This window comes from Gouania willdenowi, chromosome 3 (genome assembly GCF_900634775.1).
Source record: "Gouania willdenowi chromosome 3, fGouWil2.1, whole genome shotgun sequence".
NCBI lineage: Eukaryota > Metazoa > Chordata > Actinopteri > Blenniiformes > Gobiesocidae > Gouania > Gouania willdenowi.
In genome coordinates, this window is record NC_041046.1 from 45,837,311 (window position 1) to 45,850,271 (window position 12,961).

The window sequence follows — 12,961 nt, forward strand, 5'->3', positions numbered from 1 at the left end:
TCATTAAACACACACACATGTGCACACTCACAGTAATCATAATAATGAATTGTATTTAAAAGCATCTAAAAACACTTTACAATAAATAGAGAGAAAAGAAAAGCAATGAAAGTGACATTATAGACGAGAGTTTACAGAGAGTTAATTATTAGTTCTGATTGGATGAGATGGGTCTTCAGTCTGGATTTGAAGAGGGGTCAGTGTTCCTGATGTCCAGGGGGGAGGAGCTCTGGGGGGGCCTTGAAAGTGTACTTGAAAGTGTACAGGGGGTTCTACAAAGTTCTGGACCAGTTGGAGTTCATGGAGGGATCTATGTGGGACACCTAAAAGGAGTGAGTTACAAAAACACATCTGGGAAGTGACGAGGCTGTGAACCAGGATGGCAGTGGAAGGAGAGATGGGCGGAGCTGGAAGTATGCAGACTGGTTTATGTTATTGATGTGGGAGTGAAATGATAGGGAGCTGTAGAGGATGACCCCCAGACTATTGACCTGAGGGGAGGGGGACACGGTGGAGCTGTCCATGATGAGGAAGTTAGTTTTGGAAAGGATGGGTTTGGTTCCAATGAGGAGGAGTTCAGTTTTATTGGAATTATGTTTGAGGAAGTTGGAGATGAAGCAGTTTTTAATTTCTGAAAGGCAGTGGGTAAGAAACACACACACACACACAGAAACACACACAGTAACACACACACACACACACACAGAAACACACACAGTAACACACTCACTACAGATGTGTGCGTGGCAGCAGCTTCCATCTGCTCTGGTAGAGATCAGTGTCTGGTCGTCTCTACAGACGGGGGCGTCAGACTCACAGAGATCAGGGTCACACTCTGAGACACACACAAAGGTCAAAGGTCATCTGGATCTAAAGCCCCTCTGGGACCCAGTCAGCCATTGATTAGTGACTAGTTAGCAGTGGTTCTGAAACACTGAGAGCTGACAAACATCAAACATCAGAGCTCAGCGAAAGGTAGAAATAATAATAATAATAATGTTAGTGATCCACAGACTACATGGTCTAAATGTCTGATTATCGACCAGAATCATCCACAAAGTCTGAGTTTGATTATTGAAAAAACTTTTATTTTATGTTGTTATTATTGCAGCCATCTTGAACTTCAGGTGGACAGCATCATTTTTTCAAAAAGGTGAAATTTTGATGCTTTTTTTATATTTGGAAAGATTTCCCTGAAACAGAACATGTATCTGCTGCACTAGGAATGTAACAACCTTTTGAAATGAAATGAAAGCAATATAAAATTCAAAGATTAACAAAATAAAACCAAGGAAAAAAGTTTCAAAAAGCACAGTGGTATGATGTCATTTGACCTCCTACTTCCTGTAGCTGCAGTGTTGGATTCTCTGTCAGTTGTGTAGTGATGCACCAAAAAATAAATAAAATAATAATAATAATTATTATTATTTTATTGATTGACTGACTGAGATAACCAATCCCAGACCAATCCATGTCTCCTTGTGCCTAAATCTAACCAACCACGGCAGGCATCACACAATAATGAACCAATCAAAAGCAACGTAAGGCGGGTCTTGGCGAGCCGTCTCTAGACACCTCAAACAACACGCATCGACATGCTTTCAGAAAGAAAGTATTTCTAGTAGACATAGTTTGTAACTACCAATTTTGTTCATTGTTTATATTGCTGTGTATGTGTGTGTGTGTTATAGTGTTAGTTTACTCGTCTAAAAAACTAACCCCTCCCCCCCAGTGCACAGACACACAGTCAGTTGTGTCAGTGACTGTCTGTCAGAGGCTCAGTGCAGATGTCTGTCTGTCTGTTAAACACTGAGAGATGTTTGAGGAAACACTGCATGTGTTTCTCTTCTCTAACTAACTCTGTCTCTCCTCAGCAGAGATCTGCTGCTGCTGCAGCTAACGGGGCTGTTTACACATTCTTAAAGAGACAGTGTCCTGTTAGCTAGCTGAAACAGGTTAGCTAGCTGAAACAGGTTAGCTAGCTGAAACGGGTTAGCTAGCTGAAACGGGTTAGCTAGCTGAAACAGGTTAGATAGCTGAAACGGGTTAGCTAGCTGAAACGGGTTAGCTAGCTGAAACAGGTTAGCTAGCTGAAACAGGGTAGCTAGCTGAAACAGGTGAGATAGCTGAAATGGGTTAGCTAGCTGAAACAGGTTAGCTAGCTGAAACAAGCAAGCTGAAAAAGGTTAGCTAGCTGAAACAGGTTAGCTAGCTGAAACAGGTTAGATAGCTGAAACGGGTTAGCTAGCTGAAACGGGTTAGCTAACTGAAACGGGTTAGCTAGCTGAAACAGGTTAGCTAGCTGAAACAGGTTAGCTAGCTGAAACGGGTTAGCTAGCTGAAACAGGTTAGCTAGCTGAAACAAGCAAGCTGAAACAAGCAAGCTGAAACAGGTTAGCTAGCTGAAACAGGTTAGATAGCTGAAACGGGTTAGCTAGCTGAAACGGATTAGATAGCTGAAACAAGCAAGCTGAAACAGGTTAGCTAGCTGAAACAGGCAAGATAGCTGAAACGGGTTAGCTAGCTGAAACGGGTTAGCTAGCTGAAACAAGCAAGCTGAAACAGGTTAGCTAGCTGAAACAGGTTAGATAGCTGAAATGGGTTAGCTAGCTGAAACAGGCTAGCTAGCTGAAACAAGCAAGCTGAAACAGGTTAGCTAGCTGAAACAGGCAAGATAGCTGAAACGGGTTAGCTAGCTGAAACGGGTTAGCTAGCTGAAATGGGTTAGCTAGCTGAAACAAGCAAGCTGAAACAGGTTAGCTAGCTGAAACGGGTTAGATAGCTGAAACGGGTTAGATAGCTGAAACGGGTTAGATAGCTGAAACGGGTTAGATAGCTGAAACGGGTTAGCTAGCTGAAACGGGTTAGATAGCTGAAACGGGTTAGATAGCTGAAACGGGTTAGCTAGCTGAAACGGGTTAGCTAGCTGAAACAGGTTAGATAGCTGAAACAAGCAAGCTGAAACAGGTTAGCTAGCTGAAACAGGTTAGCTAGCTGAAACGGGTTAGCTAGCTGAAACGGGTTAGCTAGCTGAAACAGGTTAGATAGCTGAAACGGGTTAGCTAGCTGAAACAGGTTAGCTAGCTGAAACAGGTTAGCTAGCTGAAACAGGGTAGCTAGCTGAAACAGGTGAGATAGCTGAAATGGGTTAGCTAGCTGAAACAGGTTAGCTAGCTGAAACAAGCAAGCTGAAAAAGGTTAGCTAGCTGAAACAGGTTAGCTAGCTGAAACAGGTTAGATAGCTGAAACGGGTTAGATAGCTGAAACGGGTTAGCTAGCTGAAACGGGTTAGCTAACTGAAACGGGTTAGATAGCTGAAACAGGTTAGCTAGCTGAAACAGGTTAGCTAGCTGAAACAGGTTAGCTAGCTGAAACAGGTTAGCTAGCTGAAACGGGTTAGCTAGCTGAAACAGGTTAGCTAGCTGAAACAAGCAAGCTGAAACAAGCAAGCTGAAACAGGTTAGCTAGCTGAAACAGGTTAGATAGCTGAAACGGGTTAGCTAGCTGAAACGGATTAGATAGCTGAAACAAGCAAGCTGAAACAGGTTAGCTAGCTGAAACAGGCAAGATAGCTGAAACGGGTTAGCTAGCTGAAACGGGTTAGCTAGCTGAAACAAGCAAGCTGAAACAGGTTAGCTAGCTGAAACAGGTTAGATAGCTGAAATGGGTTAGCTAGCTGAAACAAGCAAGCTGAAACAGGTTAGCTAGCTGAAACGGGTTAGATAGCTGAAACGGGTTAGATAGCTGAAACGGGTTAGATAGCTGAAACGGGTTAGATAGCTGAAACGGGTTAGCTAGCTGAAACGGGTTAGATAGCTGAAACGGGTTAGATAGCTGAAACGGGTTAGATAGCTGAAACGGGTTAGCTAGCTGAAACGGGTTAGCTAGCTGAAACAGGTTAGATAGCTGAAACAAGCAAGCTGAAACAGGTTAGCTAGCTGAAACAGGTTAGATAGCTGAAATGGGTTAGCTAGCTGAAACAGGTTAGCTAGCTGAAACAAGCAAGCTGAAACAGGTTAGCTAGCTGAAAAAGGCTAGATAGCTGAAACGGGTTTGCTAGCTGAAACGGGTTAGCTAGCTGAAACAGGTTAGCTAGCTGAAACAGGTTAGCTAGCTGAAACAGATTAGATAGCTGAAATGGGTTAGCTAGCTGAAACAGGTTAGCTAGCTGAAACAAGCAAGCTGAAACAGGTTAGCTAGCTGAAACGGGTTAGATAGCTGAAACGGGTTAGCTAGCTGAAACAGGTTAGATAGCTGAAACAGGTTAGATAGCTGAAACGGGTTAGCTAGCTGAAACGGGTTAGCTAGCTGAAACGAGTTAGCTAGCTGAAACGAGTTAGCTAGCTGAAACGGGTTAACTAGCTGAAACGGGTTAGCTAGCTGAAACGGGTTAGTTAGCTGAACCAGATTAGCTAGCTGAAACGGGCTATCTAGCTGAAACAGATTAGCTAGCTGAAACAGATTAGCTAGCTGAAACGGGTTAGCTAGCTGAAACGGGTTAGCTAGCTGAAATGGGTTAGTTAGCTGAAACGGGTTAGCTAGCTGAAACGGGTTAGTTAGCTGAACCAGATTAGCTAGCTGAAACGGGCTAGCTAGCTGAAACGGGTTAGCTAGCTGAAACGGGTTAGCTAGCTGAAACGGGCTAGCTAGCTGAAACGGGTTAGCTAGCTGAAACGGGTTAGCTAGCTGAAATGGGTTAGCTAGCTGAAACGGGTTAGCTAGCTGAAACGGGTTAGCTAGCTGAAGTGGGTTAGTTAGCTGAAACGGGTTAGCTAACTGAAACGGGTTAGTTAACTGAAACGGGTTAGCTAGCTGAAACGGGTTAGCTAGCTGAAGTGGGTTAGTTAGCTGAAACGGGTTAGCTAACTGAAACGGGTTAGTTAACTGAAACGGGTTAGCTAGCTGAAAGGGGTTAGCTAGCTGAAACGGGTTAGTTAACTGAAACGGGTTAGCTAGCTGAAAGGGGTTAGCTAGCTGAAACGGGTTAGTTAACTGAAACGGGTTAGCTAGCTGAAAGGGGTTAGCTAGCTGAAACGGGTTAGTTAACTGAAACGGGTTAGCTAGCTGAAACAGTATAAAGTTCCTCACACTAAATATTTACACACTTTGTTACACATAAAAAACCAGTTGGTACATTAGGTTTTATTCTTTATTTCTGAAGCTAAACACTCACACACACCGACTCACACTTTGGTTCAACATCAACACACATTTGTTACATCGTACCGTGAGTGTTTTGTATCGTGCGTGTGTCTGTGAGACTCACCACAAACGTGCTGAGGGCAGCAGGACTCTGGTCTGTAGTACGACACCAGCTTCTCCCCGTACACACAGAAAGGGGGGGGCAGCTCACATATGCTCTGGTTACACACTGAAACACACAAACACACAGCATCAGTGTGTGCAGGTCTCCACACCACACACATACTCACCGCAGACTTTGAGGGGGCAGCAGTGTGTGTTGTCAGACAGGCTGAGCAGCTCCTCCCCTGCTCGATGGCACTCAGGCAGAGGAATGTGGGAACAGTCATTCTCTACGGGGACGATAGAGTCGTTCTCACACACGTACACACAGCACGAGTCCTCAGAGGACCTCCACATCTCACCGTGTGCACGAGGGACGCCTGAGCTGTCCGTGCACGCTGAACACACACACACACACACACACACACACACACACACACAGAGTCGACGGTTCTGATGAACATTTGATAAAAACATGTTCTGGCCGATACTTTTAAACACATTTTTTTCGGTAAAAATGTGAACCTCTGAAATATCGTGTGTTGTTATTAGAGCAGAAAAATCATAGCTTTCTAGATTTCTAGACTGTGAAGAGCAACTTTGTCACTTGGTGTGAACTGAATCATCTGCAGCTCAACGTGACAAAGACAAAAGAGCTCATAGTGGATCTGAGGAGGACGAAAACACCAGTGACCCCTGTTTCCATCCAGGGGGTCCCTGTGGACACTGTAGAGGAATACAAGTACCTGGGAGTGTACTTTAACAATAAGTTGGACTGGACTAAAAACACTGAAGCGTCTACAAAAAGCACCAAAGTGACTCTTTTTCCTCAGGAAAAGAGTAACACATCTGTCAGACAATGCTGGGGATGTTCTACGAGTCTGTTGTGGCCAGTGCAATCTTCTTAGCTGTCACATGCTGGGCAGTAGGTTGAGGGTCTCAGACAACAACAGACTAATCAAACTGATCAGGAGGGCTGGTGATGTGGGGGAGGGGCTGGACACCCTGACGACCATGGCTGAGAGCAGGATGGTGTCCAGGCTTCAGTCCATCTTGGATAATGTCACACACCCTCTCTATGACACACTGGCCGAGCAGAGGAGCACTTTCAGTGGGAGACTCCTCCCCCCCAGATGCACCACTGAGCGCCACAGGAAATAATTCCTGCCTGTGGTCATTAAACTCCCTAAGACAGTCAGACACGCCCCTTCTGTAACCTGACAAACACGGACAATCACGGACAGCTGGTGGTTCCTGATCAATGGTTCACAGCTCAACTAGTCTAGAACATTCTGATGGTCTATCCTTCTATCCTATTCTGTTTGTCCTTCTGTTCACTAACCAGATGTTCTCCACCTCTGAACCTGGTTCTAATGGAGATTTATTCCTATAAAATAGAGGGAGTTTTTTCTTCCCACTGTCACTAAATGCTTGTTCATCTAATTGGATTCTTTCTTTTTACTATAGACTTTAAATTTTGTTCAGCGCTTTGAGATGACTGTTGTAATTTGCGCTATAAAAATAAAGTTGAGTTAAATTGAATTGAGAGAACATTTCAAACATATTAAACTGGGATGACCACCATAATCTTGAAATTGTACATGTGCTCGAACAGAGCTAGCTTTGCTTAGCTCAAAGACTAAAGGAAAAAGCACGACGCGCTGCGAACACTCAAGATGCAAGTTCATAAAAATTTTTTTACTGCATTAGCCTAACTAGCATGAGCTGCTGCTAACTGTTAAAATGTCATTGTAATGTTAGCAAGGAGCATTAGCACTGAACGTTGCCACAGAAGCTTTAAGAGCCAAGTGGGCGGGGCCCCGTGCCTGATGAAACATGTTGAAATTATGTTCAGTGGTTGTGTGTAAACAACTTTAAAAGGCTGTGGTCGTTGGGTCTGATGGTTCCACGTATTCTTTGTTCCTCAGACAAGTGAACAGACACGTGCGTGTGTGGTTAGCGCTGAATGAACTCTTCCTTCCTGATGTACCAGCCTGTCTGAGGCTTTAACTTCTGACCTCTAGGAAGAAGGTGGGCGTGTCTCACCACACTTGTCAGGATGGATGCAGAGGGATGAGTAGGGTGTGTGTAGCAGCATTCCTTCAGGACACACACACCCCTCCGTCACACCAGGACACGCCCCCACATCAGAGTCAAAGTCCTGGTTTGGACAAGATGGAGACCAGCAGGAGGGAAGACAGGCCTGGTACTGGAGAGAGCCTGGACACTGGAAGGCTGAGGGGACGGACACACACACACACACACACACACACACACACACACACACACACACACAGAGTGTTGGGACGTGTCCAGGATTCTCTAAGGAAGTCTCTAGAGTTCTCTTTGGTTCTTACGGCACAGCTCCGCCCCCCTCCACTCCACACACAAATTAAACTTATGGCACAGAGCCACATAGGCGGACAGCGCCACACATTGGTTAGTGACGTACTCCATGTCTCGAACCCAAACCTCACAGAAGGTGCTGGGAGGGACCTGCAACACAGGGGGAGGGACCACAACTCAGCAAGGAGTAGACCAATCAAAAATAAACCAGTGAGGGATGTGTGTGTATGCGTGTATATATATATACAGTATATACAGTATATATATGTATATATATATATATATATATATATATATATACACACATATATGTGTGTGTGTGTGTGTGTCGTACAAAGGAGTGGCAGGCCCTGAACTCCGCCCTGTCCAACATGCTGTAGCAAGCTGAACAGTCGCTGATGGAACAGTTGAGTTCTCTGTGGCGGCTAAAGCTAACATAGCTGGTGGTGTTGGGAACCTGCCAACTGTCCATGAACACAGTGGAATCCTGGTTCTCCTCCACCCAGGAACCATCAGGTAGCGTCAGGTCATTGGAAGGATCTCCATCACAGACGCCTTCAGAGACACATTCAGTGAGAACGTTAATGCCAACAGACCTTGACATGTAGTTACAGACCTTTATAGACTTTCAAAGAGCATCAAAGACCCTTAAATAACCATCACATGGAGGTAAGAACTGTAGGTTTCTCACCACAGAGGCCCACACATGGGATCTTCTGCTCTGATTCCATCACCATCATCCCTGTGCTGTGGAACCACTGCAGTCTGAGTCCTGCTGGGCTACGGATCAGGTACACGTTCCCTGTGTCGTAGATCTCAAAGCCATACTTTCTGAATCGAGGTTTGGCGTAACGTGAGTTGATGAAAAGCTGGAAGTCAGCAGAGAGGAGAAGGTTGTAGAGACGCTAGTGAGGAGAACCTCCTGACCTTCACAGCGAAAGAGGAACTTACCCTACGCTGCAGCCGGTCAATGACGACCTGGTGGGAGTTGGTGGAGATGTTCAGAGACACCAGACAAAGATTGGTGAAGTTTAAACGAATATTCTGAGAGAAACAGAGCAGAATGTTCACAGAAAAGTCCTCAGCAGATCAGCAGAAGGTCTGCAGATGTTCAGTGGTCCATTCTGGTTTCTTTGAATTACTCCGACTAGTACCTGAGAGTAGAGACTAAAAGCTGAGTGTAGAGACTAGAACCTGAATGTATAGACTAAAACCTGAGTGTAGAGACTAGAACCTGAATGTATAGACTAAAACCTGAGTGTAGAGACTAGAACCTGAATGTATAGACTAGAACCTGAGCGCAGAGACTAGAACCTGAGTGTAGAGACTAGTACCTGAATGTAGAGACTAGTACCTGAATGTATAGACTAGAACCTGAGTGTAGAGACTAGAACCTGAGTGTAGAGACTAGAACCTGAGTGTAGAGACTAGAACCTGAGTGTAGAGACTAGTACCTGAGTATCAGAGTCAGTGGGACACTCCTGGACAAGGACGCTAATGGTCTCATTGGGCAGCTGGGACACCACGTAGGAAGCGGCTTTAAACAGAGCGACGCTGTTCCCATCGAGGGTGATGATGTTGAGGTCAGGAAACAGAGAACATCGACCTGGAACAGAAGCATCGGGTGATGAGCGTTACGTTTCCCCTCCTGAAGGCCAGGAGATGCTGACCGTGTCCTCACATGGACAGTCCCACTGAGGACAGCACTTGTCTCCATTAACCAGGACGGCAAAGCCCAGCAGTCCACAGTTAGGGGGGTCAGCGTTAAAGGGGCAGCTCTGGGATTGGTTGAAGAGGATCAGCTGATTGTTCACACAGATGTACTTTGTGCACTCATCTACAATCTGTGTGAACGGAGGCTGAGGATGAAGAAGTACAAAAACATCACCTGAACAACCCAGTTTACACGTCATCACAAATACAGACTTTGTTCTTTACGTTTACAGACGTTACAGACAGGTGAGAAGCTCAAAGTAGAGGTGCTGCTCCTCTGCACTGCACTTGATCTTATCAACCATCTGACCATCATAGTTATCTGCTAACAAACTACTGAGGGTAGCAAGTCCAGAGACTCACCGTGCACGTCCTCACAGCAGACGCAGGTGGTGTCCTCTCCTCTGGAGCTTCACCTGGTCGGGTGTGGTCCAATTTGTCTGAGAGAACAGGGGTTAAAGCGGAGGACATGAGGTCTTCAGGTGGAGTCACAGCGGTGCTGAAGGTGGATGTTGGAGCTGTGGTTGACCTCCCAGCTAAAGGTGGTCCTGCTGAGGTCGCCCTCAGGGGTTGCAGGGTGGACTTCTCTGCTGATGTGGTTTGTGGAGTCACAGGAAGTGTTGAGGTCTGAATGGTTGGAGGTGTAGCTCTAGTGGTGGACACAAGCCAGGGGGTGACCTTCTCAGGCATGGTTGTCAACCTCACAGAAGATCCAGATGGTGGAGACCAAAGTGGAGGTGGCGTGGCTGTTAGCAAGGATGGTCTCAGGGCGGGGCTAATATTAAAGGGTGCAGAGCCTTTAGAGACCTTTGCTTGGGTGGAGGGAGTCCCATGGTGAGGTGGATGCTGAAGGTCAGAGGTCCAATTCGTGCTGAGAGAAGGGGTGGAGATCTCAGAAGCTGGTGATGGAAGAGAACCTGTGGCTGGAGATACTGGAGAAGTTATTTTTGATGAAGGATAACCCATGACTGACACAGTTGTTGAAGTTCCAAATGTTGAGGTGGCGGTTCCAAGAGGTTTTGCAGAAGTAGACCTTCCCACTGGGGGTATTTTTAGAGATGAACCAGATGTTGTGAGATCTTCAGGTTTGTTTGATGTTGATTCAGGTTTGCCATCTTTACTTGTAGCTTTGAAGGCAGCGCTGGTTATCCCAGGAGCTCTTGCAGAAGATGTAGAGGTTTCAGAGGAGAATAAAGGTCCATTGGTTGGAACAGTTTGTTCTACTGTTCCAAAACTTCCCTGAGCAAAAGATATGGAGGTGGTAGAAGGTGAGACTGTGTTTGTAGATGTTCCTGAGCTTTGAGCTGGAGGAGGTAAAGCTGTGATGGGTAGACCTGGAGGAGCTGTTGGAGACTTAGAAGATGTTGAAGATGTTCTGCTCTCTGATGAAGCTTTGGGTGGAGCAGGTGTCATCTCTGAGAGCCAATCGGAAGACAGAAGGTTATCTTGTGTGTTCTGCTCGAGCTCTGAAGATCTGACAGTGGTTGGCATTTCAGGAGAGGGAGGAGCTTGTGTAATTATGGCTGTACATGAGGTTGCAGAGGGCGGGGCTTGTGTTGGTTTAATTGGGTATGAGGTATCAGAGGGCGGTACTTGTGTTGGTTTGATTGGATGTGAAATTCCAGAGGGCGGGGCTTGTGTTGGTTTGATTGGACGTGAGGTTCCAGAGGGTGGGGCTTGCGTTGGTTTGATTGGATGTGAGAAATTAGAGGGTGGAGCTTGTGTTGGTTTGATCGGGTGTGAGGTTACAGAGGGCGCGGCTTGTGTAGGTTTGATTGGACTTGAGGTTCCAGAGGGCGTGGCTTGTGTTGGTTTGATTGGATGTGAGGTGTTAGAGGGCGGAGCTTGTGTTGATTTGATTGGGTGTGAGGTTACAGAGGGTGGAGCTTGTGTTGGTTTGATTGGGCTTGAGGTGCCATAGGGCGTGGCTTGTGTTGGTTTCATTGGATGTGAGGTGTTAGAGGGCGGAGCTTGTGTTGATTTGATTGGGTGTGAGGTTCCAGAGGGCGTGGCTTGTGTTGATTCGATTGGTCGTGAGGTTCCAGAGGGTGGTGCTTGTGTTGGTTTGATTGGGTGTGAGGTTCTAGAGGGTGGGGCTTGTGTTGATTCGATTGGTCGTGAGGTTCCAGTGGGCGGGACTTGTGTTGGTTTGATTGGACGCGAGGTTAAAGAGGGCGGGGCTTGTGTTGGTTCAAATGGACGCGAGGTTCCAAAGGGCGGGGCTTGTGTTGGTTTAATTGGACGTGAGATTCCAGAGGGCGGGACTTGTGTTGGTTCGATTGGACGTGAGGTTCCAGGGGGCGGGACTTGTGTTGGTACAATTGGACGTGAGGTTCCAAAGGGCGGGGCTTGTGTTGGTTCGAATGGACGTGAGGTTCCAGAGGGCGGGGCTTGTGTTGGTTGGAATGGGTGTGAGCTTCCAGAGGGCGGGACTTGTGTAGGTTTAATTGGATGTGAAGTTCCAGAGGGTGGGGCTTGTGTAGGTTCGAATGACCGTGAGGTCCCAGAGGGCGGGGCTTGTGTTGGTTTGATTGGATGTGAAGTTCCAGAGGGCAGGGCTTGTGTTGGTTTGTTTGGGTGTGAGCCTCCAGGGGGCGGGACTTGTGTTGGTTTGATTGGACGTGAGGTTCCAGAGGGCAGGGCTTGTGTTGGTTTGATTGGGTGTGAGCTTCCAGGGGGCGGGAATTGTGTTGGTTTGATTGGACGTGAGGTTCCAGAGGGCGGGGCTTGTGTTGGTTTGAATGGGTGTGAGCTTCCAGAGGGCGGGACTTGTGTTGGTTTAATTGGATGTGAAGTTCCAGAGGGTGGGGCTTGTGTTGGTTCGAATGAACGTGAGGTCCCAGAGGGCGGGGCTTGTGTTGGTTTAATTGGACGTGAGGTTCCAGAGGGCGGGGCTTGTGTTGGTTTGATTGGACGTGAGGTTCCAGAGGGCGGGACTTGTGTTGGTTTGATTGGACGTGAGGTTCCAGTGGGCGGGACTTTTGTTGGTTTGATCGGACGTGAGGTTCCAGAGGGCGGGATTTGTGTTGGTACGATTGGACGTGAGGTTCCAGAGGGCGGGACTTGTGTTGGTTTGATTGGGGGTGAGGTTCCAGAGGGCGGGACTTGTGTTGGTTCGATTGGACGTGAGGTTCCAGAGGGCGAGACTTGTGTTGGTTTGATTGGGGGTGAGGTTCCAGAGGGCAGGGCTTGCGTTGGTTTGATTGGGAGTGAGGTTGCAGAGGGTGGGGCTTGTGTTGGTTTGATTGGATGTGAGGTTCCAGAGGGCGGGGCTTGTGTTGGGTTAATTGGATGTGATGTTTGAGAGGGCATTACTTGTGTTGCAGAGGGTGGGGCTTGTGTTGTGCTAAAGCCAGACCACAGTGACTCAGCAGCTCTGGCGGTGGATGTGAGCCATAGCAAAGCTGTATTTGCAAAGGGGGCGGAGCTTGTTCTGGACATGGTGGGCATAGTTTGAGTGGCTGAGGGCCACACAGGAGGAGATAAAGGCTCTGCTGGGTTTGTGGAAGGAGAGCGACCGTCAGGGGTGGGCAGAGCCTCAGATTGTATGCCGACTATTGGGAGGGTGGTGGTCTGAGCGCGCTCAGAGGGCGTGGTCATCCCATCAGGGGAGGAGCCGTGAACACCTGAAACCAGCCAATGACACGAGAGCTGAAGC

General features: G+C 47.2%; 1 protein-coding gene across 2 annotated transcripts in view; it reads right to left on the reverse strand.

Moving 5' to 3' along the window:
• Positions 1-12,961, reverse strand: part of otog (otogelin) — a 49,310-nt gene that overhangs the window by 11,997 nt on the left and 24,352 nt on the right. For both annotated transcript variants that reach the window (XM_028435434.1, XM_028435423.1), the window contains 11 exons: positions 9,667-12,929; positions 9,272-9,449; positions 9,045-9,196; positions 8,542-8,634; positions 8,282-8,459; positions 7,925-8,145; positions 7,602-7,740; positions 7,291-7,479; positions 5,433-5,642; positions 5,267-5,371; positions 731-835 (listed from right to left, as the gene is read on the reverse strand). In XM_028435434.1, the coding sequence (XP_028291235.1) occupies positions 731-835; positions 5,267-5,371; positions 5,433-5,642; positions 7,291-7,479; positions 7,602-7,740; positions 7,925-8,145; positions 8,282-8,459; positions 8,542-8,634; positions 9,045-9,196; positions 9,272-9,449; positions 9,667-12,929 (4,833 nt within the window). The remainder of the gene's footprint in view (positions 1-730; positions 836-5,266; positions 5,372-5,432; positions 5,643-7,290; positions 7,480-7,601; positions 7,741-7,924; positions 8,146-8,281; positions 8,460-8,541; positions 8,635-9,044; positions 9,197-9,271; positions 9,450-9,666; positions 12,930-12,961) is intronic.